The 26,852-nt window shown below is 42.6% G+C and overlaps 1 protein-coding gene across 1 annotated transcript in view; it reads left to right on the forward strand.

Moving 5' to 3' along the window:
* The first annotated feature begins 3,256 nt into the window (after window positions 1–3,256).
* Window positions 3,257–26,852, forward strand: part of acss3 (acyl-CoA synthetase short chain family member 3) — a 33,276-nt gene continuing 9,680 nt past the window's right edge. Inside the window, exons 1-9 of the mRNA XM_019276888.2 lie at window positions 3,257–3,854; window positions 6,984–7,128; window positions 7,680–7,868; window positions 9,145–9,279; window positions 10,685–10,825; window positions 11,436–11,516; window positions 11,762–11,857; window positions 13,668–13,819; window positions 19,328–19,431. Of these exons, the coding sequence (XP_019132433.2) occupies window positions 3,442–3,854; window positions 6,984–7,128; window positions 7,680–7,868; window positions 9,145–9,279; window positions 10,685–10,825; window positions 11,436–11,516; window positions 11,762–11,857; window positions 13,668–13,819; window positions 19,328–19,431 (1,456 nt within the window). The 5' untranslated portion in view covers window positions 3,257–3,441. The remainder of the gene's footprint in view (window positions 3,855–6,983; window positions 7,129–7,679; window positions 7,869–9,144; window positions 9,280–10,684; window positions 10,826–11,435; window positions 11,517–11,761; window positions 11,858–13,667; window positions 13,820–19,327; window positions 19,432–26,852) is intronic.

A 26,852-nucleotide genomic window follows, 5' to 3' on the forward strand; every position in this document is an offset into this window, starting at 1 on the left:
CGGCTCTGGAGTAAATCCAGGAATTAAGTTTTATAAAATCGATGCACCTTTGCATTCGTTCAGATTCAATTTCTATAGCCTTAAAGCGTTTCGGGGGAATCTCGTCATTAACTGCTCAGTTCTTTTAAAATGAATCTGTTCCTAAACCTAATCATAAAGTCCATATGTGCTGGTAAATTCCATCCACCCACGCATGCAGCTGCGTGCAGATGTAAACTGCTGGTAAGTGGTGGGGCTGGACTGACGGATAGAGAGGGCGAGGGCTTATGAGTGTGCACGGAAAGAGGGCACAGGGAGATTACAAGCTCCCATCCATATGGGCTGGAATACAGTTTTTTTTTTTAAAGAGATGGGATTACGCTGTAGTGCTCTTAAAGCCCTTAAACTGCGAGTGAATTGATTTCTGAAAGGTCTTCGCTCCTCGCAGAAGGAGATGCAAGAGGCCATGTAGCCAGAACAAATACAGACGACTGGACCGGAGCGTGCTCGGCTTTCAGATTAAAGCTCATCGTGTTAGTCAGTGTCAGAGTGTCAGGCCCCCATCAGCAGTCACATGCAAACAACATTCTGGAATATGTCTTATTCCCTTTTCCCCCCGTCGAGAGTTCAATAAGAAGATTGAGCCAAAAGCTGGTGAGCTTAATTTAGTTTAAAGACTGGAGAAAAGCTGCTAATTACCAAAACAAGATGTATAAAAATGCAGAGAGGCTTTATGAAAAGTCATGTATCATGGTGCTGTCATTATTATACTCTTGTAATTGTGCCACTGAATGAGAGTGGAGCTGCTTCACGACATGATTACACATTATGCAGGTGATAATTGTTCATCTTGTACTTATTAAAAAGCAACAGAGTCGTGAATTTTGACAACACTCATTGTCATCTAAGCCCAGTTGTTGAGTGAGACTGAAATGTAGTCACTTACTAAACACGTGGTCATTTTTAATGTAATCCAATGGGATCTAAAATGTGTTTTTCTAATTATGATTACTTCAAAATAAAACATTGAACATATATGTTCATATACATGGGCATGCATGTGGCAGCACTGACTCTACACAGGGCCTTTCAAGTGTTCATACAAGGAAGGTGAGGGTGATGTGAGGAGATTGCAATGCAGCGATTACACCACTAGATGCAGCTAAGTTCTACACGCTGGACCTACGGGACAGTCTCATTACATAACATGAGCTTTAGCTCATTCATTCCCATAATCACGATTTATAGACCCCAGAGTGTAATCATAACTTTAACGACATGATCAAGTAATCCTCCACAATCTAACAACTTATTTGTTGCTGTCGCTGTTTATATGACAATAAATCGACAGACGTTTCCCGCTGACCTGAGGAAACGTTTCAAAAACGTTGTATTTATGTAATAGTTAGTGTTTAGGTTTGATGTGACAGGCTGCTTTCCCGCAGCTGCTCATCACCGAGCTCCATCAGGCAGCTGCTGCTGTCAGAAAACGAAAGTAGATCATCATGCAAGCATGTGGGAGGCTTTCCTGATAGACATCTTTAAAATAATATTTGTTTTCAACACAACAGAAGGGAAGCAGCTCTATGATTCTCAGGCTGTCCGCTGTAGTTATCGACTGCAACTTTGGGATGAAATATCTTGCTCAAGGGCACTTAAACGAAGAACCAGCAACATTCACGACAGCTCAAACATCTGCCATGGGATTATAACCTCTGATAAAAACTTCCTTCTTCTAACTGTTAGGCTGCTGACGCCCCCTTCAGGGAAACGGCACCCATTCACTTTGTCAAACGGAAACAACACATGACACAAAAGTAATGACGTTGCAAACTAATTCACTTTGTTGCATCCAGCCGAGCTCCCGACTGATTTAATCTCGTTTAATTTGAGGTGAAAGCAAATCGGGACGCATTGTGTTTCTTGTCAGATTATTGCACAGCATAAAACGAGAGAATTAAATGAAGATATCTTTTTAACATTAAGATACTGCCTTACACTTAAACATCTCAAATCCTTTCACCTATCTTGTTATCTTCTTCTTCTCCTGCTTTACATAAGAGAATAATTAGCAACAATATTGTCTTTTTTTCTTAATGAAAAGAGTGTCCAGTATGTTGTGTTACTCTTCAAGACGTAACAATCTGCAATAATGCATCCGTTATTTAAAAAAAAACTGAATAATGTTGAGCGAAATGGTTCACAAGCCTCTCCGCCTACTGCTGCGTCAAAAGAAACCCACTCAAAATGTCAAACGGCAGTCATCGTCCTTAAACTAGTTTGATTATAAATCCATGTTCAGACAGTTGACGGGAGAGAAAAAAATTAATCTCTGCTTGGAAATCTTTTGTGGATAAACTCGAAAAGATTCACACTCATCACATCGAATTAGAGAGAGGGAGGCGAGGGTGAGGTGGAAGGGGTGGTCGTGATGAGCAATCTCGGACTCCAGGTTTAGGCCTGAAAAATGTAAGAATGACACAATTCTGCCAGGAGCTTCTGGACTGTTGTGAGCAGTGATTTATAGAGAGCCAGATTACAGCCTTAAAGGTGGAGGAGAGACATTTTTATGCATGAATATAGATTTCTTGACAACTTTCATGTTCAGCAGAAATGTGAAGGCCATTGAATCAATATTAGAGTAAAAAAAAACAAGCACAGACCAGGATGTGATGGGTTTAAGATCATCAATAGTTCAGATTTTATGATGAGCTATGTTTAGAAGTCACATCTGTTGACTGTTACTTGGGAATTTTCATTTAAACTCAGATGTTTTGGTGAGAAATAAAACCAAACCAAAAAGAGTTTCCTGGAACTGTCTCATGGAGAAAAAAAAACTCTGGTCTGGGTGTATAAATAGAAACAGATGACCTGAAACAGATCAGAGGATGAGTTACTCAACAGGGGGGGCACCACCAGTGTGCAGGGGGGAGGGGGGTCACACCTGAGCAGCTCTTATGATGACGAAAGAGTGTGTGTGTGTGTTTAACATTTATGCTCACCAGTGTCCTCCTTCATCACTTTTAAGGAGATCTGCATTGACGATGGGCCCCCCGAGGACCCTGAAAATGCAAAGCTGCTGCTAGTAAACTCAGATTTGTGATGGAGAGGAGCTTCAAGCACATAAATACCAATGATTTATTCTTGTTTTGCATGATGCATGATAAATATCTATCCACTCATCATGTCTTTGGGGTATTTTGATGTTTAGGCTGCATGCAGACCCCCTAGAATTATTATTTTTGCACAGACTTGTCAGTGTGACATGTTTTTTTTTTTAATGCATTAGGTTTGTTTGCAGGGCGGTTCATGTGTTACGCAATAGTTGTTTTATTGTGGCTCAAAGCTCCTCCTGCATCCACAACTACATCCAGTTCATAGTTCGCATTCTTGGATTCCTGGATTTCTGCAGGGCTCGTCTTCTCCCCCTCCCTCCCTCCGCATGACGTCGCTGAGAGTTGCATGAAAGAAACAGCGGAAGAAGGAGAAAGAAGAAAGTTTGCTTTTGCTTTTTTAAAATTCACTCCAGCAGCAATGCACTTCCACATAAAACACATCCTGCGCCTGAATCACTGCGCTCCCCTCCAGCGCAAGAGGACACTCGGGAGGAAACTGTGGACAGCTGCTGCACAACAACAACAAAAACAACAACAACGTGGTTTCAGAGCTCCAGGATCGCATGTGTGTGCAGACACCAGGACGTATTTCACCCCGCGGGGCTGCAGGAGCTATGCGTCCGACACCGCGTACGGCCGAGCCTTCGCCACGGCCAGGGACAACCCCGAGACATTCTGGGGGGAGATGGGACAGGATATCAGCTGGTTTGAACCGTGGAGTAAAACTTTGCACATTGAGGATCCAGTGTTTCCAAACTGGTAGGTTTGCAAGCACCTTCATGCCCTACCTGTGTCTTTAAATACTATGTGTCCAATCTCCCACGTGCACCTTGAAATCCTTTAAAGTTTGTGCATTAAAAATGAATTCATGACCATGAAATGCTATTTTAACAAACTCACTGGATCATAATTCACCAATAAGCTCTTGAGTTATGGCAATCACATAATCAAAACAAAGAGGCTTATGTGGGCTTTTATTTTGACAGCGCTGTGCTGTGTCAAAATAAAAGCCCAATAAGCCTCTTTGTTGTAACCTGTGTGTACTTTAATTTAATTCTCTTGTTTATTAGTTAAAAATGCAGGTCCAGTACAAGGAACAGGTTATAATATAAACATCCATAATCAAAACAAAGAGGCTTATGTGGGCTTTTATTTTGACACAGCGCTGTCAAAATAAAAGCCCACATAAGCCTCTTTGTTGTAACCTGTGTGTACTTTCATTTCATGCTCTTGTTTGTTAGTTAAAAATGCAGGTCCAGTAAAAGGAACAGGTCATAATATAAACATCCATATTTAGTTGATGGACTTTTGTTAATAAGTCAACATGCACATGTTGATTTAAAAATATTAAACAATGCAATAAAAGATGAAAAAATAAAGCACGTAAGTGACACATAGGCTGTATAAAGTGAATTCATGATGAAACAAAACAAATATATTTGGTTGAGAGTCCTGCGAGACAAGAAAGAGCAAAACTGTCACCGCCATCTTTGATTGATAAACGTTTGGCTAAAAGCTATTCAGCTAACTCTAGCTAATCAATTAACTCTAGCTAATCAGCTAACTCTAGCTCTTCAGCTAACTAGCTAATCAGTTAACTCTAGCTAATCAATTAACTCTAGCTATTCAGCTAACTCTAGCTAATCAGCTAACTCTAGCTATTCAGCTAACTCTAGCTATTCAATTAACTCTAGCTATTCAGCTAACTAGCTACTCAATCAACTCTAGCTATTCAGCTAACTCTAGCTATTCAGCTAACTCTAACCAATTAACTCCAGCTAATCAGCTAACTCTAGCTATTCAGTTAACCAACTATCCAGCTAATGCAAGCTAATCAGTTAACTCTAAACCAACTATCCAGCTAATGCAAGCTAATCAGTTAACTCTAGCTATTCCACTAATGTTACCTAATCAGTTAATGTTAGCTAATCAGCTTACTGTAGCTAATCAACTAACTAGCTATTCAGCTAATCTTAGCTAATCAGCTAACTGTAGCTATCAGCTAACGCTACCTAATCAGTTAACATTAGCTTGTAGCATAGGGCTGAAAACAGATACTCGTAATAAGTTAGGTGCCTGACAGGAGCATAAATCAACCTGTCGCTCTTTAAATAGAAAAGGATAATGAGTCAATTTAAAAGTATCTGGTTAACAAACAAAAGTCCCGCTAGCAGATAGCCCTGGCTACAAAATAAATTCTGGTCACCACAATATCTGTAAAGGAAAAGTTATGTAATCGATCTGTTAATCACAAACAAAAAAGATAAACCCCTTCACAAATAAAGTTCAAGCAATAAATCAAGAGTTTCACCAACAATAACAAATTCAATTTATGTATCTGACCAAAGAACAAAAATCGCATTCACCATAAAAACATCACAGGAGAATGGTTCACTTACTACTACTACTACTACTACTAATAATAATAATAAGTTCATGCAGTTCATTTGTATGTATGTGTATGGGGGAGGGGTGAAAGAGTTCAGTCTTGTTCGAATGTTTCAGAAGTTCAGTTTTGTAAATATGTATGGTGTGTATAGGCCAGTGGTTCTTAACCTTGTTGCAGGTACCGAACCCCACCAGTTTCATATGCTCATTCACCTGAACCCTTCTTTAGTAAAAATTAAAATGTGATTTTTTTACTGGTGCACAAAATGAACCGTGCATTAACATCACCTTGTTCAAATAACAAAACCAACACAGTGCATGAACTCACAACAACTTACCTCAGTGTGACTTCTGCTGTTGCCTTTGAGAGACCAGTTCAGATATGCGTGGCTTCACCTTGGCAAGTGCCAGTCTCATGTCATTTTCACAGCAAAGTCTGTTCCTTTTCTTAGTTTTTATGTCCAGCATCCTCGAAAACGATTGCTCACAAAGATATGTTGTAACAAATGGTATAAAAAATTCCAGGGCGGAGGCTCCACCGAACCCCTGAGACCAACTCACTGAACCCCTAGGGTTCGATCGAACCCAGGTTAAGAACCACTGGTATAGGCAGATACCACTTAACTTTAGGTTGTAAGCCCAGACCAGCTATAGCTCCGAAGATTGCCTTTTCCACACAATCTGGGGTTGCTTTTTAGGTCCTGTTGTGCTCGTACATTTCCTTTCCGGCTTATATATTTGTGGATTTCTCCTGCTCACACTCGCTTCCTCCTATTCTCCTCCATGTGGCCTTTTGTTTGAAAAGACCCCGCCCATCTCACAGGTGCTCTTAATGATTTCCTAACTCCTCCCCCTTACCTTTGGGGAGGAAATGCAAGTCTGCACTTCCTGCCACAACCTAATCAGTTAATGTCAAATATCACTTAAATAATTCAGAAGTTGTTTTATTTTATGTCCAAGTGAATTAGTTGTTCATTAAATGGATAAAAGTTTTTAGCTTTAGGTGATTGTACTTGTTCAGAAATCGTACATTATTAAAATTCACAGCAGCCCACGTTGCAGAATTAAGTGATTTTATGTGTTATGGTGGCTGATTTTATTATTATTTTTTTGCTTCCATCTAGCACAGTTGCAAAAAGCCTGTTACATGAAGGACACAGCCACTGCGTCTCTCTCTCTCTCTCTCTCTGGCTTCCAGAACAGCAGCTCCCAGACACCATCTGCTCAACCTGCGTGCTTTTCTTCATCCATATGCACAGCAACAGAGCTGAAACTGCCGCTTTATCAAGTGCATTGATTTGCTGTATGTGCTGCTGGCAAAAGCGACTGCATATGTTGTTTTTTCCGGAGTTGATTTCATCCCTAATTTTAGGACAAAGGAAAGAGCCACAAACACCCTGAATTTCTAATTGTATAATAAGAACACTTGTGCACACATGCACATGATTAAAAATAACAATATTCATATTTTGATCTTCGACTGTGTGTGTCTCTTGTCAGGTTTCTAGGAGGGAAGCTGAACATGTGCTACAATGCTGTGGATCGTCATGTAGAGAGCGGCCGTGGGGAGCAAGCTGCCATAATTTATGACAGCCCAGTGACTGGAACTAAACAGATCATCACTTTCAGGGAACTTCAGCACCAGGTATAAGTGGCCTTATTAAATGCAGAAGTCACAGAAGTGAGGAGCATAGAGAAGTCGGATTAGTCACTTTGTTAACGCCTGATGTGGACTGCCAGGATGTGTGTGCGTGCTGGAAAAATGGATTGTGAAGCATGCAGGCAACCTTTGGCTGAATTGTGAGCACTCGAATTTGAATTTTTTCAGTGTTGCCATGACAATAGATACATTTTTGCATCCCTCAGCTGAGTCACTTGGCATAGTTTTTGCAGCCGGATTGAGCCAACATCAGCACGAGCCGCAAAACATAATGGAACGAAAGGGAAATGATTAAATTAACTTGTGTCAGTTCAATCAGGACTCAAATGAACGCGCTGTGATCAAAATGTATTCTAAATTAACAGAACTGTAGCTACAGCTTATTTCTTGTGTTTGGCCGAAGGCAACAAGTTCTTTTAATTTTCTTATTATGTCCAATAGTAATCAGTAAAAGGCTGATAAAATATAATATTTCAAATTAATAACCAGAAAACTATCCATGAAAAATGCATAGAAAAACTGTGTCTTGTTTCCAGGTGTCCAAGTTAGCAGGAGTCTTGGTGAAGCATGGCGTCCGGAAAGGAGACCTGGTGGTCATCTACATGCCCATGGTGCCGCAGGCCATGTTCACCATGTTGGCGTGTGCGCGCATTGGTGCCCCGCACAGCCTCATCTTTGGCGGCTTCGCTTCCAAAGAACTCTCCGTCCGCATCGATCACGCCAAGGTTGGAAAACCTTTTGTTACTCCTCTCTTAGGTCGAGATTTCGTGAACATGATCTGTATTAATTCAGTGTCACTCATCAGCACCCAAGGCCACTCTCTTAAAATGTGATGACTTCTTGAACTTTTTAAGCAATTAAACGAACCAAGCTTAATAATAAAACTGCAACTAATAATTTTCATGCAGCATTCATCCTGCAAAATATCTCGACGCGCCGAGAGCCAGAAGCACCCGAAGGCTTCTTTGTTTCAATAAAGCTCAAAATGAATCATTCACAGCGAAGAGCACTCGGCTTGCCTGTTCTTTTCACAGCCGTACACTGAAGGATGATATCAGTGCTGCCTTTTTCACAGGGCAACAGAAGAATAATGGACCTACCTGACATTTTGACAGGGAATGTTTGTGAAGATAATGACCTTCTGTTGAGCGATGCGTTTCTATAAGCTTGGAAGAAACACAGTATTAAGTACCGCCGGTCTTTATACTCTTATTGTTGAGATGCACTTAAGGGGACAGGTAATGTTGAAGTATTGTTGACTCGGTTATTTCCAGGTGAGTGATGAACAGTTTATAGTGTCTGCGTACAGTATGAACAGAAACACTCACGCTGTAAAGTCGAGAAGAGTCGAGTGGATAATTCTCGTTTATGTTGCGGCGGACGTTGCAATACTTCATGAGCTGACACAGAGGTGTTTAAGTTTGCTGCTGTTGTAAAATGTTTTTTAATAGCTAGAAAAGATTCAAGTTATCCAGACCGTTGACCATGACGGTCAAACTTCCTCTAACTGTGACGGACGTCCAGCGTCCTGCAGATCATTGCGCGAGTTACCCTTGAATATCAATCATCCATCTTTTGCCAGAACTTGATAATATAATAAACACTTAATTTCATGTTTTTCATCAAAGTATCTCAGCATTTTGTAGTCCATCTTCTGAAATTTGTAGTTTTACCACAGATCACGTCAGTAACGTCCGCCGTCGCATGATGACCTAGTCTAGCGTAAGTACAGATGTCTTCTCATGAGTTCTCCTTCACGACTTTCCTCGCCCTCATGGCGTTTTCCATCAAGGTCAAGGAAAAGTGGTTAGGAAAGGACTTAGGAAGTAATTTTTTTTGGACTGTTCGACTGTACCCCCAGGCGTGATGTGAGTCTGCTACCATTAATGGGACTACTCCAGTATAATGGGAACACTAGCTTCTATTTCTAACGTCTCTACAGAAACATATCGTGACATTTCAACGCAATAAAACCTCTTTCCTGAACTCTGTGTTTCTCAGCCCAAGCTGCTGGTTACAGCCTCGTTTGGCATCGAGCCAGGCAGAAAAGTAGAGTACATCCCTCTGGTGGAGAAGGCCTTGGAGCTGAGCTCTCACAGGCCCTCGAAAGTCCTCGTCTACAACAGGCCTAACATGGTAAGAAGCACAAAGCATCACGAAGCTTTAATTTGACACTGTTGGCGTCGTTTCTACACCTGCTGTTGTAACGTAGCTGAAATATGGCAGCCATATATGAACCTGATTAGACGAGTCATGGTGTAGCTGCTGTCCAGAGATCCCTGAGGCTGGAGGGATGCAGTTTATTTTTTATCCCTGAACTCAACTTAAAATTGAAGATGATTGGCCAAATGTGTATGATTGCAAATCCTGCCACAGAATGAAAACAGAATCATGAAGCAGGCAAGAGAAAGAGAGAGAGAAAGAGAGTGGAAAAATGTGTGCAGGTTGCTGCCAGTCATCAGCAGCCTGGCACAGATCCAGGCTGGAAGCGGGTTGAGCTGTGTCTAATGACTGTTCAGCACACAAATATGCATTAACGTGGTGACAGCGAGCTGAAATTTGCTTCACCATCACACAGGTGTAAAGGGAACATCGAGTTTTAGGGCAGGAAAACAGAACTTGTTCTTAAAAATTGATTGCACAGTGTTGTTCTCGTTTTTTATTTCCATCCCCTGCAGGTCTCAGTTCAGATCTGTTATCCATAACACCGTGTTACCCCTGTCTGACTCCCTTAAATCAACATTACATGATTGATTTTGTCTGGTTTGTATACTCCATTGGTATTTATCGGTGAATAATCTGGTGAATGCTGTTAGGACGTTGCGTCGTTTCTCTTTTGGGAACACGTACGTAGTTGACGGGGGACGTTATCAGCGGACGCTGAAATAGTTTTTACAGTAAATTCACTGTGTGAAGCTTTGGAGATGGTTGCCGCAGCTTTAGCAATTACTGCATGCAGTAAGCAGGACGTTGCGCTTCTGTGAACACGGCTTCTAACATGAAAGTCTCTCACTCCCCGGCTTGACTTTGAGTAAAATGTGATGGACATTTTGTCCGTCCTCTGCCTTCAAGAGTCTGTGCTGTTAAAAGACGTCTTAGTCCTTAGCCAATTCTCTGAGAAGCAAACCAAAGAAAGGCACGCTCAGGACTTCTCCTTAACCTCCTGGGGTGATTTAATGTTCATGAAATGAAAGTATCAAAGAGATTCTTCAAAGTTTGAAGTGAGATAGGTGTGAGAGATGTAAGGGGCGTTAATCTAAGACCTGAAATTACCTCTGTTGATGAGAGATTGTAACGCCCGATGGGACGTGGAACAGTTTAAACTGAGACATCTAGTGAAGAGATATTATAACCCGATGTAAAATGTATATTTAATGACTTCACTTGAATTGATACCTTGCAGTCACTTGTAAAGCAAGTAAGTAGGGGTGAGTCTTTTATCCTCAAACTGAAAAACAAGTTATACACTGTATGTATTGCTCATTTGGAGCTATACAGTCTTCTTCTTATGTATTATATATATTTATTCTTTGTGTTTTAGGAGAGAGTCTCAATGAGTCCAGAGTTGAGTCTGGACTGGGAGGAAGAGATGGCCAAAGCTCAGCCTCATGACTGCGTTTCTGTCCCGTCCAACCACCCTCTCTACGTCCTGTATACGTCCGGGACCACAGGAACACCAAAGGTACTGACGGCACGGCACGGAGAACTGTATTCATCTTGTAAACACGCATTCTTACGCAGACGGTGATGATTCCCTGCTGGTTCTGTTTGTCTAAATGCTGTCACTTCTGTGCAGAGCTTCTTTGTGACTCATCCGCCTCTTGACTCTGCAAAAAAAACAAAAAACTATCCGGGCCCAATCTAAACACCATCGCTGTGGCATAAATAAGACGGAACATTTCCACAGCAGGAGTTTGGAGGAATCGCCCGTAGCATTTTGTCTTTGACCAACAGATGACATAAAATATCCACCTGCTGGCGAGTTTTTGTGCTGTTATTGCAGCTTTTTTTCCCGTTATTGCTGTAGGAGACATTAACTTTGACTGAAACTCTGATTGCAGACACGAGGACTCGAGGACGCGCTTTGTTACCTAAAATTATTCATACAGCTCCATTAGCTGTTCGAAATCCAGGAATGGGTTTTTGAGGAGCTGTCATCTGAAAACAAAACAGCATCTCCTTCGGTGCAGCAGGGCAGAGCGGCTGTGTTCAGGCTGATATTAAACCTCTGCCTCTTTGCCTGGTGCAATACCTGTCACTGGTCTGATGTTTTTCTTATCTCGTCCCCCTAGGGTGTTGTGCGAGACACTGCAGGCTATGCTGTGATGCTGAAATGGACCATGTCAAATATTTATGGACTCAAGCCTGGAGATGTAAGGCAATAAAGAACCGTCTTCTCTGTTTGAGAACAAAGAGCACGCAGTCAGCACAGAGACAGATTGTTCTGTACTTGAAAGAAGATCTCCGTGTAATATTTATGCTACCTGAACAGTCGTAAGTTTTGAAAGTTGTGCAGAAGCTGTTTGATTTACATTGATAGTGAGTACTTAAGATGTTTTTATCTTTAGCATTCGAAGCTCTCTTGACCTATTAAGCTCACCTGTTTTCCCTCTTGCAGGTTTGGTGGGCTGCGTCAGACCTCGGCTGGGTGGTCGGCCATTCATATATCTGCTACGGCCCTCTGCTCCATGGCAACAGCACGATCCTCTATGAGGTACGTCCCCTGAAACAAGAAGGAATACCACGCCATGTGCAATAAAACTTCTAAAGCTGTAGAAGTAGGGTTGCAAAATACTGGGAATTTTTTTAAATTGGAAATTTTCCATGGGAATTAACAGGAATTTATGGAAATAAACTGTGAATTTACAAATTTGAACATTGGCCCTGTACTATTTTAGCATAGTCTTGACTTAAACAACCAGATTTCATGCAAGTACACTTGAATATCAGCTATTCCTCTGTCACGTTCACGTAGCACACTACTGAGGCTACGCCCGCTACATGCACTGTACATTCCTCCATCACATGCACAGATGATTTCTAGAACTCTGGACCACACTTTAGACAACTGAAGCCACACATTTGAGCTCATGGACTACATACAGTGAAGTAAGTTTTGATGTTATTATGTGGTAACTAGCTATCTTACCCCCAATTACTAAAATACCCCTAATTTACAATTAATTCCCATAAAGTCCCATTAATTTCCATAATTCCCATGCAAAGTCTCACATTTGGAATATTTACAAAATTCCCCAGCATAAGTACCCATGGAAAGCTTCTGTGAAATTTACCCGAAATGTTCCACCCCTTTGCAACCCTGTATAAAGACAAGTTTAGTTTTCTGGCTTTGTTGGCTCTGCAAGCTGAACACATCCATATTTGGTTACTGACTCGACTCGAGTTGTATCTTGTTGCCATTTGTGACTCTAGCTGCTACAGTTCACCATCACTGCAGCTCTCTCTGCTCCAGTTTTTTATTTGTTCTGACGTTAATTCAAGCAACTAAATCAATATCTTAATTGTGCCACACGATAGTTGTTTTATTATTCCATTGAGATCTTGTGAGGAACTTTTTAATTTCACCAAGAAATGATGAGAATGGTTAGTGTATTGCAGTTTCAGTTTAAGAAGCACATTGACATGCAGCACACCGAACTTCATAGACAGATCAATGCTAAAAGAATAAACGATGTTTAGAGAAATATTTTCTGCACGGACGTGTGCGTCGCTTCATATTGATGCATCCGATTATTACAGGTAATTTGGCTTTCCTTTCAGAGTCCACCACCCGCTGGTTATGCAGGCTGCTCATTATGCGGAGGGTTATTAACATGTAACAACATCTGTAGACCGGGGTGAAGAGGGATGTGTGCCTGCCTGTTGAGCTTTCTGCATCTTACAGCACAGTGAGGGCCGACTCATTAGCACTCTGCCCTCTTTAAATCAATGTTTGTCTCCAGCCACGCCGGTTGTCTTGTTCTCGTAGCCCGTCTGTCCTCAGGCGAGACTCTGCCAACCTTTTTGTCTTCGCTCTGATCAATACACAGAGACAAATATTTATTCAGAGCGAAAAAGGCAGCCAGAACTCTTCTTCTGCTGTTTACCATTCTCATTCATCCGCAGTTGTCTCCTCACTGTAGGGACGGAGCTAGTTGAATACCAGAAACACTATGGAAACTGCTGTTGGAGCCGCTTGACTGCAGACATCTTCTGTGTATATCTTTTCTTTGAGGCAAACAATACTCCTATAGTGCGACTGTGTTTTCTAATCCATGGATTCCTGGGCCCATCTGTCTGGGAGGCAGCCTCCAAGTGTGCCTCTCCATTTTAAACAGCTGCTCTATGAATATTCATGGTGTGTGGTTAAAAGTTGAAGTGGATCTGTCCCGCGGAACGTTTTTCAGATTCCACAATCATCTACGTATCTGCTGTTTGTCCTGTAGGCGGTCCGTCATGTGGTTTTATATGCCTACGTCCTTGTTACAGTTCGTGAACTAACCAGCTGCTGTGTCTGTTTACAGGGCAAGCCTGTGGGGACTCCGGACCCTGGGGCGTTCTTCCGTGTCCTGTCTGAAAACGGCGCCTCCTCCATGTTCACAGCACCCACCGCGATCCGAGCCATTCGCCAGCAGGACCCCCATGCTGCTATCGGGAAAAAATACCCCCTGTCCAGGTAGACGCAACAGGACGAACAAACTGTTGATAGGAAGCACAAGATGTGATAAGCTTGTGTACCATGGAGCTCGGTTCTATCTGTTGCACAGAGAATTAATGGATCAATCCATCTAGTTCCAGCATCTCAAAGGGGAAGATGTGCTGCCTTCATGTGATTGTAATTTGCGAAGGCGTTACCGTGGGCTATAGAAACTCGTGACAGCCATTGTTCACTATTTTCTGACATTTTATAGACAAAATTATTGATTGACGTCAGAATAATAGTTGGTTTCAGCCCACACACACAAGAAGTTCAGGCTGTTCAACAACTAAGATGGATACCAAGTGAAACAGTGTATAATTTTAACCTTAATATAAGATTTTAATGCAAAAACTCTGGTTTTAATTGGACATGAAAATGGAGCATGAGATGAACCGGCGGCTTGGTGAGGGTCAGCACCTTCCAAGCCCGAGGCCGTGGTTCTCTGCCGGAAAACGGTGGGATACTCCCTCCGGGTTGGGAGCAAGCTGCTGCCTCGAAGACTGGGAGTTCAAGTATCTCAGGGTCTCACCTATGGTCATGAGCTTTAGGTAGTGACATAAAGAATGAGATCGTGGATACAAGTGGCTGAAATGAGCTTCCTGCGGCCGGGCTCAGCCTTAGAGATAGTGTGAGGAGCTTGGACATCCTGAGGGAGCTTGGAGTGGAGCCATGAAAGGAGCCAGCTGACGTGGTTTGGGCATTTTGATTAGCATGCCCTCCTGGGCGCCTTCCTTTGGAGGAGACTCCGGGCAGGTCCAACTAGGAGGAGACGACCCAGAACCCGCTGGAGGGACGACATACCCCATCGAGCCTGGGAACGCCTCAGGATCCTGTATAAGTGGAAGAAAATGGATGGTTATAAAAGGAAATTTTAGCAAACCCTTCAACAAATTAGACAATGTCTGATCATATCGTTCCTATCATAACAAATAAACTGATACAGAGATTGAAACACAGAACTAATCTGTCATTATCTGGTTATTCTGACGAGCTTAGCCTTTAACCCTCAACTCAGTTTATCCGTCGAGCTTTGAAACACCAGGAGTGATGTGTTCTTATAGCTGACGGTGTTCTGCACAGCCTGTCCAGCCTCTCGTTAGTCTCGGGCCATCTGTTGATGCGGAGCCCTTTCCCACCTCCGTTTCACACAGTCTGTACCCTCAGCCCGAACCGCTTGGGTGTTAATCAGGACGAATGACAAACATTGGCAGTTTGCTGCAGCCCACCTGTATTAAATCATACCGCGTGAATTTGTTTCCCGGCTGCCGTCTTTAGCGTTCAGGTGAAGGTCGTCTGTAGCTCTCAGTTAAAAACAAACATTTTTCACGGTATGAGTTTGGCCCATAGAGTCAAGTAGCTGCTGACATTATCACAGTTGTTAATTATTTGGTGCGGTGCAGGGAAACTTGAACCTCGGGGAGGAGATGATGTCAATTCTTTCATTCTTTTCTGCAGACTAAAAATGCCTCTAAGCACACAATCATAAAGCAATTCTGAGTGTGGTTGACCTACGGCCTCAGTGAATCATTCAATAACTCTGCCACTGTGTGCTGAATTTGACGATGTTCGGTTGTGGGCTGTGCTGAACGCATACCACGAGACGCAGATTATTTTCCACGATATTTACGTCTTTAAATATACCCCCTCGTCACAATGCGTCATTGAAGCGACATGCTGTTCCTGTCTGCACTTTCTTGTTCTTAATGTGTCTTTTCCCCTTGGAGGAGGCAGCTCGGTGAAAGATGGAAAAAAAAAGAAAAAAGAAAACATGTCACCGACACGGGGGAGTGATACAGGGAAGCTTTGAAATATAGTTTCATTTTAGTGCGGGGCGGTTCAATGTCTGGGCTCGCCTATGATATGTGCTATCAATTTCACAATTACAAAAAGAGGTTATACGCCAATAAAACGCGTTTAATATTCTCATGGATTTTAAACGGTTTTCATTTATTGAGTGTCAAGGAGCAGTTAATGACAATTTATGTCTCCGTTCCCGTCTCTGTCTCTGAATTTGCTACGTGAATCGAGATAATTCCGGCCTTTTCTTTTATGAGGTCTTACTTGAACTTGTTTTCTCGGTCACGGTAACGCCTCCTCGGATCGATTTCTGTTAGATTGCCTTCAACTCAAGCAGTCACAGACTGATTTGTCCGTGCGATGCACAGGAAAAGAAATACATTGAGGCACAATGTTTGGGACGCAATTGCCGAATCGATCCAGATCTAGTCGTTTTGCCACAACACACACGGAAGGATGTGTCGATATTAATGCTGGTTTTAATTAAAAGTGTGTTGATGAGAGTAATAAAAGCTTTCAGAAAACCCTGTGTAGATTTATTACCAAACATAATTTCATGCTAGAGGCCTCAAACAATAATTTGATAGAGCTCTGCAGTTTATTGACACTGTGAGACATTCACTCCCTTCATTGTCAGTGTGCTTGAGCGATACTACTTGTCAATGTGGAATGTGAAAACTAGTTTGAAAGTCCGTCTGCAGGGCTGTCTAAATCTGTGACAGCAGCTCTGCTCTGCAGAAATGTGGTATGACAAAAAGGGGCAGACAGTTTGTCAATACTGTTTTAAAGATGGGAGAACTGACTCGATGCTGAGCGCCCTGCGTTCGAACACAAATTCAAAATGCAAGACTCCGTATTTGTTTTCAGTGCGCAGTAAAAGCCGGGCACCTCATTTGCATTTCATTAAAACAAAACTCCTCAAATATCCTCGAGTCTGATTGGCCCATGTTGTGGATGCATATCCATATTGCATAGTCACAGCTCTAAACACCAACACACAGAAGTCACACACAGTCATTTTGGGTTTGTGCACTAGTTTAGGAGATTAAGCGTCCATCTGTGTGGGAAAGATCACTGCCAACTGTTTCAGCTGTATTCTCCTTTGCTTTAATCGACATCTTTTATTTGTTCTCACAACCTTGTCACACAATCAGCCTTCAGTTTGTAGACTTTGTCTAGGCCATCGCGTGGATAACCTTTAACCACCAGGAATTGAATGTTTTCCGCTTTATTGGCCTACTCTGAGGTCATACTGTGGATATGTGTGGCCTTATCTTTACAAACAAAGCTGTGAAATAGTTGGATAACGTGCTCTGTTCAACATCTTTTCTCAGTTCTTGTTACAGCATCAGTAAAGTTCAGAGTACATCTGCAGTATCACTGAATCATACCTTCACCAATAACCTAGAGTAGTTGTGAGGATAAACTTTACAGGTGGTTGGTTTAGGTGTTTTTCCTCATCCTCTATACATGTGAAGATGTTGATTACAACAGATGTTGCTTAACTTATAGATAATACCTTTCCTACATTGAAACAGTGGACACAAAGCAAAGTAAATGTCAAAGATGGAAGGAGGCATTTTCATTTGAACTTTGGGGCACATCATTAAGATTTTATGTATGGTCCTTGATTGGCTTTTAAAGAAAGGAAGATGGATTTCTTGAGATCTTTTTGTCCCTAAAAACACAACACTGATGTTTACTCCACAGTCCTTGAGCTTGGTAAGCAGCCAAACAATCACGCTTCCCACCACTACTGAATCCTCCCAACTTATACTTTGACTGTAAGGAAACTTTAAAAACCACGAAGAGATCTGAATTGTCCTTGGATGAGTAGTAGCTAGAAAGTGTAATGCTGTTTAGCAAGAATATAAGGTCAGTGGCAGGTCAGTGACTCAATCATTGTTTATTCCATGTGTTATTTAGCTCACTTCCTGCGGGGCAGGATGTATCTCACAGCTGAATGAAGGTGCATTGTTAATCCCGAGGCTTCATTATGGTCCTTGACATACTTCTGTCATATTCCATACATTCATTTACTTGAAGCTGCCGTTATCAGTCAGATAATAGTTCTTCACCAACACAATACAATACAAGGTCAGAGCTAAATTGTAAGTAGAGCCACAAGGTTTTCCAATACACAAAGTCATAATAGATGATAGATAGTTCTGATGTTCTTTGACTGACTGAACTGAACTTTGACTGAAGACTGGCATAATTCAGTGGGTGGTGATAAACACGCAGTATATTTTGGATATCCCTCAACTTACTGGCATGAATTCATTGTGTTTTGGGGTTTTTTTTTGTGTTGTAGCCCCTTTTCCCGCTATCACAGTGTTACCAGAGGGTAATATTCCCAGAGACCAAAGAACAATCAAGTTAGAGAGCAGTTCTTGAAAAAGAGAATGAAATGCTACTCTGAGAGAGAGCAAGAGAAGAGAAGATATGACTCAGTGGGGAGAGGGTGACACGATGAAAATGTTTTTGCCCGTTACAGAAGATAGAATGTGACTTCATGTTTGATTGGAGCTGGAAGGTCATTCCGCCTTTGCGGTGGGTTGAGACAGATGAGTGATGACCAGCAGTCATTTGTGGGGGAAACGTAGTGATCGAAGTGGCGTCCACGGCTGCACTGTGGCCCGGACTTACAAAGGGGGGTTAGAGATCTCTTCACGACCTTGTAGAGAGTATTTTTTGAATTAGATCTGAACAGCCATGGGCGGCCGTCAGGGGAAGTTTGGGAGAGAACAGGGAGGCTGAAGATAGAAACTGCAGTGATTTGGGTCACTTGTAGGGCATGAGGGGTGGAGGGTTTTCATGAAGTGAGGGAGTAGCAGTTGTCCAAAACTGTTATGGGAACCACAGCTTGGTGAAGCAGAGACTAGTGGTCAGATGTTCTTGCAAGTGTTTGTTGTCTTTTACTCCATGACTCATGGTCTCCTCCACATTAGGGAGAGGGGAGCAGCTTAGTCCTATCAAGACAAACATTCAACGTGGAAATACCTTTTAAGATGAGTCAAAATGCACGTAGGTTTCAGATGGACGGTGTTTTTCTGCTATGACATTAAGAGCAAAAGGTTAAAGACTGAGCTCTCGGAGACTCCAGTGGAGGTGATTCTCAACACAAACAAGGATTCACCTCTATTGTCCCGATAAGTGTGTCTGTAAGGAGGTAAACCCAGACACAAAGACCCCCTTTCAGTCAGCGAATGTGCCGATAACTATCTGCTTGACATTCTCGGAGGAAGTGGAAAGAATGCCTCTGTCACAGCTATGAGCACATAGCAGGGGAAGCGAAGTGTCTTGAAGGCAAACTGGTTGTGGTCCAAAAACATTCTCCTTTAAGAGACCAATGTCACATTTAAGTGTATCAAGAGAGGTTTCAGCCATAGTTTATAGTAAGTCTGACAATTCACATTTGTTCCCTTTACAGAACAAAGCCAAGAGCTAAAGCAGAAGTTCATAATCTGCATAGGATTGATCTCTGACTTTCTGCTCCCATTTCGTTTTACACGTTTCCATTAAAGTCGCGAGGTTGTATAAAAATTTCCAACAGGTTTGACCATAAAAATTGTTTTTTGTCATCGCGTAGATATCGCGTTATCTTGACCATTCCTATGAGAGAGCAGATATGTCATGTTTCCTCCTGACGGTGATTGACAGATGGACTCTTGTGTCCTTTGCCAGGTTGCGGTCTTTATTCTTGGCGGGAGAGCGATGTGATGTGGAGACGCTGGAGTGGGCAAAGAAGAGCTTTGGGGTTCCTGTCCTGGATCACTGGTGGCAGACTGGTAGGAAGATTTCTTCTTAATGTAAGACAGACATCACAACGAGAGATGATGCACTGTTTTTTAAAAGCTGCATTGGGCAAGATTTTGCTGTAAATATATAGTACACCTGTTTTATTTGATTCTATACACCAAGGTTGCATCTTGGACAGATAGTAGCAAATTGAATCTTGAAAATGAAATTCAAACTGAGTCCTCTGTTTCAGTCACTGAGCGTCTGGTTCATGGACTTAATGTCGCAGGATTTCCGATGGTTGAAGTTAAATTCGTTCCTACTCTATGCTTTAATTTAACTTGATCTTTAAGACTCATCTTAATCTTATCAGTGTGAGAAGATTGTAAATGTGGTCGGTGTGGATGTGAATATTTTATTAGTACATTGACATTAACTTGGCCTTGAGCAGAAGCATAACTCACAGAAAAAGGAAGATCGCTATTCCCTGAATAGCCTATTGTCATTACGAAGCACATTTTATTATACTTCCCTCTTTGATTAATCCCTCCTATGTATCCTTTTTTATACTGGAGGGGATTGGGCCCCTTCTACCAGAGTAATTATGGCGTTAAAGACCCTTCGGTTTGAATTTCTGATCTTCTAAATGACATTTACACCAATGAATTGAACTGCAATCAAGTCATTCCCTGGAGATAATTTTGGATGAAATACTTAATTCCTTTGCCTTGAAACAGTTTTCATGCAGTGACATCGATTTCCCAGTTCTGATTTAGAGGTTAAAACAGTTTTTCACCAGTTTTCAGTCTCAGGATTTTTGTGGGCGGTCCTTAAAGGGTGGCTCGATGACACGCCGAGGCCACCCTGAGCTAGAGAGAATTCATTTTTACCTGATTCTGACACCTAATTTCGTAAACTTGTGGATATTTGTAATCATTCAAATTTGGCTGGGTGGTTAAGAACACTTTCTTCTTTGGTCTGACAGACTCAGAACACACATTTATTCTTACTTTACTGAGTGACTGAGTGTTTAGCAAAGACAAAGGAAAGAAAACAATCACAGGTAATTTGTCCATCAGTTCAGAAGCACAAACTGAAATGGCTTCCCCAGCTAAGCATCGAGCAACTTGATGATGCGTTGACTGTTTTATTCCTAACTTGTCCAAAGTACATAAAACGCTCCTAACTAACTGCAGGTGAATTCTGTCGATTTTCACTTTAACGCGATTACAAGCATTTGTGGTTAATCAGCCGTGTTGCTGAAGGCCTTTTTAAGTCCATTAACATAGTCAATATCTCAGTGCCACATTGCTCCAGTGCACTTCAAATTGATGTCATGCTCACAGAGGCTGAGTCACGGTCATCATTTTAAAGTCTTGCTGGGTCATGCCCCTTAACTCGCAGGCCAGTGTTCATACATTAGACAAGGAAGAGTGATTTTTGTGTGTGTAATCTGCCTTTTCCTTCACCTCACAAATCGACCTATTATACAACGCGGCCATTACGGGTCTGGATGATAATGTATGTAATTGGAATCTCTGATTGCCAGCATTGTTCCTCAGGGTTTGGTTCGCAATGATTCCTGAATGGTCGGCCTCTGGGATGGGGAATCCAGGCAGTGTGCCATCATTCTAATACAGTGCCTCCCTTTTGATTGCCGTCCTCCCTGAGTCGTAGTGATCTATGATGAATATGCCAGCGACGCCGAAAGAGCACAATTGGACGTCTCTTTGTTTTGTAATATCCTGCCTCTGCGAACGGAGGATCGATGCCGGGCAAGACGACATCTCTGTGTTAAATATGGAATCGATGCTGTTGTCGGGCCGTTGGAAAGCCATCGACCTTGAGTTTGTACAGATGGCGCGCTCAGATCTGAGTGCAGATTAGCCCACTTGGCTGATTGGTCTGTCCAAGCTCATTTGAAGTGTGAGGAGGTCAATACTGCAATATTGCGTTTAAATTGCTCACCCTATTGAAGGCTTATCACATATATGGTGCATTCCTTTTCAAAGCTGCATCCTTAACAGGGGCCAAGGACAAGTCAGTCATTCTTTTTCCCCAACTTGGAGCCTTGAACACACAAATACACACCATAGAGCTTCCAGGTATTTGCCCCCAGATAGCACATTAATGTGAATAATATGATCAGGAGCAGAGAAAAACAGAGAACAGAAGCCAGGAATAGACCCTGATGTTTGTTCTTTTTTAAAAGGTTTACCGCTGTCTGCAATCCAAGGGCACCTTCGCACAAATAGTTTCCGTCCTTGTGAGTCTAGACTGTCTCATCTGAGTAGGAGGAGGCGCAGGGTTCAGCCTTAACGGTGACCATTCTGCCGCCTCCTGAATTGAGGACACTGTGCTTAGCAGCGGGCTCATACAAGTGGAACGATGGCAGTGGGTTGACCTCTGTGGTATTGTTTCCCACACACTGATCTTTTATTACATAATGGCCTTTAGATGAACCTTTACTGTTCATATGAGCAGAGCGTGGGAGGAGAAGAATAAGCAAACTGTTCGCTCTGTTTTGTAGAGAACATCTCTCTACCTGTACTTCCATCTTAAGATCGTGCCCGGCCCTACAGACGATTGCGCTTTACTCTTGCGCTGGATGTGGTGAACAGAGCCGTTGATTCCCATCTTCCTCTCCCGCGACTCCGGCGTCTTCGAGATAATGAAACATACATACGGTTTAAATCTCACTTCCTTTCTCTCTCACACGCTCGCACCCAAACAAAGTCCCGTCGCAGTTTGTGTCTATCCCAGCCCAGGTGATGTATTGAGTTAGGAGAAAAACCTCTTGATTTCTGTCTTGATGTGTAAATCCCATTGGATTCTTCACCCCCTGCTAAACTCAATAACTGGCAGCTGGCGGCGAGCGCTGCAATCCAAATGTGTTCCTCGCTTTTTCACGGTAGAGTGGGTCACTCCGGCGTCTTACTTGCTCTCGCTTTGTGTGTGTGTGACGGTTTGAATCGAAGTGCGTGGGTGAAAGCGACTCCTACCTCGCTTTACATATTCATTAAATCATCATTAGTTTGTCATCTCTGAAAGAGCAGAGCAACGTCTCGGAGTTCATTAGTCTTAAGCTCACCTGCGTTGTCCCAGCGACGCGTTTTTCACACCCACGCCGTCGCAGCGGTCGCAGTCGATTGGCGTCAGTTTATCATTTTTAACAATAATTTCCCCAGAAGAGGCGAATACCAACAATTAATTTATCATATTTGCAATTATCGCCTCAGCCTGATATAGATAATGCATGCATGCTTGGAACTTGTGACACATTGTTTCATTCTTTCAACACAGGCGGTGCAAAATTAAATTAATTCTTATAGTTCTAGCCTCTTTGGGGGCAATTGTTAAATCATAAAGCTGATGCCAAGCATCTCGCCCAAGGGCACCGTGAGGACTTCACCTTCCAACAGCCTCGACTTTATAATGCATAATGCATATGTAGACAGACTGTCTTTATATTGACACACAGGTATCAAGATAAAAAGTGGTGTGTGTGTCACGCAGTTTCCTTCTACCTGCACCGAGTTCATGCATCAGCTTCGAGTGCACCGTTTGACCGTCCCTCTGGAGACAGGACATCGATCAAGCAACTTTTAGCAATGTCGGGGCTCCCCCTCCCTCCCCTCCTCTTGACAACTCTCCTTCATCTCCCCTCATCACCCCAACGCCCGCCAACAAAAAGAGAAGCAACTTGCTCAATGGCAAACAGTTTAGCATTCAAGGCTGGTTTATTCATCACAGAAAGGAGAGGCAGACTCCCCCTAAAGAAACTCATTACAGTCGCTCATTATAGTCGCCTGAAAAACACTTCGGCTTCCAACTAATTTTTCAAGCTTGTGACACTCTTCAAGTCACTCTCTCGCACCTTTTTTTTTGCTTTTCCCCATCCATATATATTGATAGATCTGTCCTTCTCGTACTCGTACGGGATGGGGTGTTGGGGAGGGCTTTGCTCTTTGTAGTCGCTAGAGAGAAATTGAACAAAATCAATCACCTGTGCGCTCGCTCATAAATCTTTCCAGCTGCTTGCTTGTAATCCTGGAATATAATATTCAGCGGGCGAAAGGCAGCGATCGATGGTGTGAAAACGAGCAACCGCGAGCAGTGATGGGAAAGAGTAGGCGAGCAGAATGGTACACACAGTTTTGGAAGTAAATAATGAGTTCCTCTCGGGTTAGGAACATACCTGGATTTCTGAAATCTGACAAATCTACATATTACATCCCTGACTGTTGGAGCGTTGAACTTTATTGATCCCCATGGTGGGGAAATCCTTTTTTAACTCAAGTTTTTACATATATAGGCCCCAAACATAGCCACACAGAGGGGCTCATAGACATGCAAATGTGGAGACAGGGTGGAGTGACGGGCTGCCACGTGACGGCGCCGCGGGAGCTGTTTGGGATTCGGAACCAACAGGAGGTGAACTGGCACCTCTCCAGCTCTACCAGTCCACCCTCCTGCATACGTCCCTCCGGTTCCCAAGCTACTGCTGCCCTGAGGGTTTAGCTTGAAGCTTTTCTGTGACTTTGACAAGATAAGGTGAAAATCTTCTAGAAAACAGGTCCTCCTTTTGGAGGTGCAGTACCGTACATGAGGGTTGCCCCTCCTTAGCTCTCAGGTGGTGAGCAAGTGTATTTTTCATCGACAGCATGCAGTTTATTTTCAGTTGGAAGGTTCCTAAATTCATAATAAATCAAATAAAATGTTTGCCAGTTGGATTTTTGATTAAAATATTCTGAAGCTTTACCCCCAGGCGCCCGTCTCTGATAGACTTTTTAAGTGTATCCTCCAAGCTCCTCGGCGTAAAGCTGCCCTAAGAACGCTTTATTCATCAAACAGTGTGTGTTTTTCAGCTCGTGTTAAAAGATGCATCATCCATTTCATTATCTTTTTGACATCATCTCCCAATGTTAGAAACAGTCCATCAACTGTGCCGGGGCGCGTAACGCTGAAATGATTAAAAACTGGCTCAGGGTTTTGGTTTGCATCGTTTTCCCATCCATCCCCTGGAGGGTGGAGCGAGGATTTCTTTATCCCTCGCAGCCAACTGTGTATCACTGCCACAAAGAGCTGACCTAACAGAGCTCTGCTTAGATCTGCACAAGGCCCTTGGTTGGGGAAAAATGAAAGAAGTCAGTTTACTGTGATTGTGCCGAGGGGAGGTCACGCAGGTCTTTAGATTTGAAACAATATAGCCAGCAGGCTTGGATTTAAGGTGGATTTTCTGTATCCATATCCATAAACCGATAGATTTCCATCACAGCAGTCTGTATTATATTTGTCAAACGTACAGCTTTGTGGATCGCACGCCAAAGCCCAATTTACACGTTCTCTTGCTGGAAATGTTTAATTGCGCTAACAAGCTCGCAGACAAGAATTTGACTAATTTGACCAATTTAGCCCGCTGATTGGTTTTTCCGCTGTGGATCGCTCGGCTGGTGCGGGCTGAGATTAGTGTTCTGATACGGAGTGGAAGTGATTTGGTGTCGCTCGTTATTTCCATGTGCAGCCGGCTCAATCATTCCTCAGCCTCCCGCCGTCGTCTGATATGCTGATTCATGCTGTCCCGTCGACCCCCCCAGACATGACACAGCTTTTCACCTCCACCTCCACCTCCACCCTTTCTGCCTTCACCATCGTCACATTGTTGTGTTTATGTGCTTCTCTCACACAGACCTACACACATGAACTAACACCTGCTGTGCACACACACACACACACAGTCTGTCACCTTTGAGCCACCTGCAGCCCGGCTCACTTCCCCCTTTTGTGCATATGAGAAAATGTCTGCCATGTTGAAGCCTGATAATAATCTGTGTGCTATTTTAAGACCCAAGTGCCATTGGCGGGGAGTGAAGAGGGGGGGGTGATGAAGGTTGCTGATGTCACTGGTGTTGCCTGGCAACAAATGTGTGTTTCCAGTTGGCAGGGTTTGGCGGCGGGTTGGACTTACAGTCGTGATTTTTAGGTGTCTGTCTCTGTTTGTCTGACTCTCTCCGACAGGCAGCTGACGCCTTTCGTACACTGACTTGATTCCTCGAAGCACCTTGTCTTGTCAAATAAATAGTAGAATTGACGATTCCCTTCCCACCTGGCTTTTGCACAAATGCACACGATTGTTTTGAGTACATCCTCCTCTCTGAGGATAAAAAAAAAGTCAGAGCCTCTGAAGGTTTTGTGAAAGTTTTACAGCCTCTTTGAAAACAGCCATCGTCTTACTGAAGAAGCCCAGCGTTCACTAACTAATGCTGGATCAGAGGGATAAGAAGGAATCTGAAACCTGACGCTCAAAACAAAGCCTGGCAGGAATATTTCACAAGAATTTTACCTGGAAAGCTGAATACACCATCAGCTGCAGGATGTCTTTTCACAAGAAGCTTCTCTACCTCTATCTAAGTTTGGGCTATTCGGCTTTCGGATGATCGGATCAACTTAATTTGACCTCCTCTAAACCTTTGAATCCAACTGTTCTCCAATTGTCTGATCCATAAATTGACCGCTAAATGTTCTGGTTCAATGACAATTTGTATTTAAAGAGTCATGCTGTTCACATTTTGACACCATGAGACCAAGACGACACCGAACAATCGATCCACACTACCTGTGGTTGTGGTCTACCTGCCACTGTTGTTAGCTTTTGTCTCAATACATTGTTTGAGATGAAGAAATTACCATTGAATGTTTCTGGTTAAATGTCCTGCTTTCATGATATAATATCACTGTAGCGTGAACGTTTTTCATTTTCCATAAATTTCACCCGAAAGTCGAATATCTCGAACGTTTCACGAGTAGTGTTCATTAAAAATAATTGTAAAATTGAACGAAGGCCAGCAAGTGAACACCTCAGCTCTATAATTTATTGTTTTATACTTCAGTCTGAATATGATCCCAATTAAGGGAAATCTTAATCGACACCAACTTTAGGGAAGGCTCTTCCCTGTCTGCAATCTTCCATTAATAAATAAATGTTTTTTCCACAGTTTTGGTGTGGAGGAACTTTGACTGGCAGGGCAGCTGACCTCAACTAAACGTCGACTGTGAGCCAAGCTTTATATTCCAACAGTCAGTGGCCGACCTCTCTGATCTTGTAGAAATCCTTCCCAGAAAAGTGGAAGCTGTTTATAGCGACAGCCTTTGGGTGTTGACATACTTTATGGTGTCCAGTAATTAGAAACTTCAAACTTTGTGTCCATATTAGTAAGAAAATTATTCAAGCAGTCACTTCCCTAAAAACACACTAATATTGCGACTTCCCTAAAACTAAGCAGACATCAGTCATCTCTTTGTACTCCCCCGCAGGGTCATACTGGGTCATCTCAAATGGAAAAATACTGAAAGCATAAAGGATAATAACATTTTTCCAACACATATTCTGTTTAATTTGGGGTTTATTATTGATTTGTGGCACTTCCACAGAATATTGTCTGTGTAAACTGCATTAATTTTCGAAAATGTA

The sequence above is a fragment of the Larimichthys crocea genome, chromosome XX (assembly GCF_000972845.2).
Source record: "Larimichthys crocea isolate SSNF chromosome XX, L_crocea_2.0, whole genome shotgun sequence".
Taxonomy (NCBI): domain Eukaryota; kingdom Metazoa; phylum Chordata; class Actinopteri; family Sciaenidae; genus Larimichthys; species Larimichthys crocea.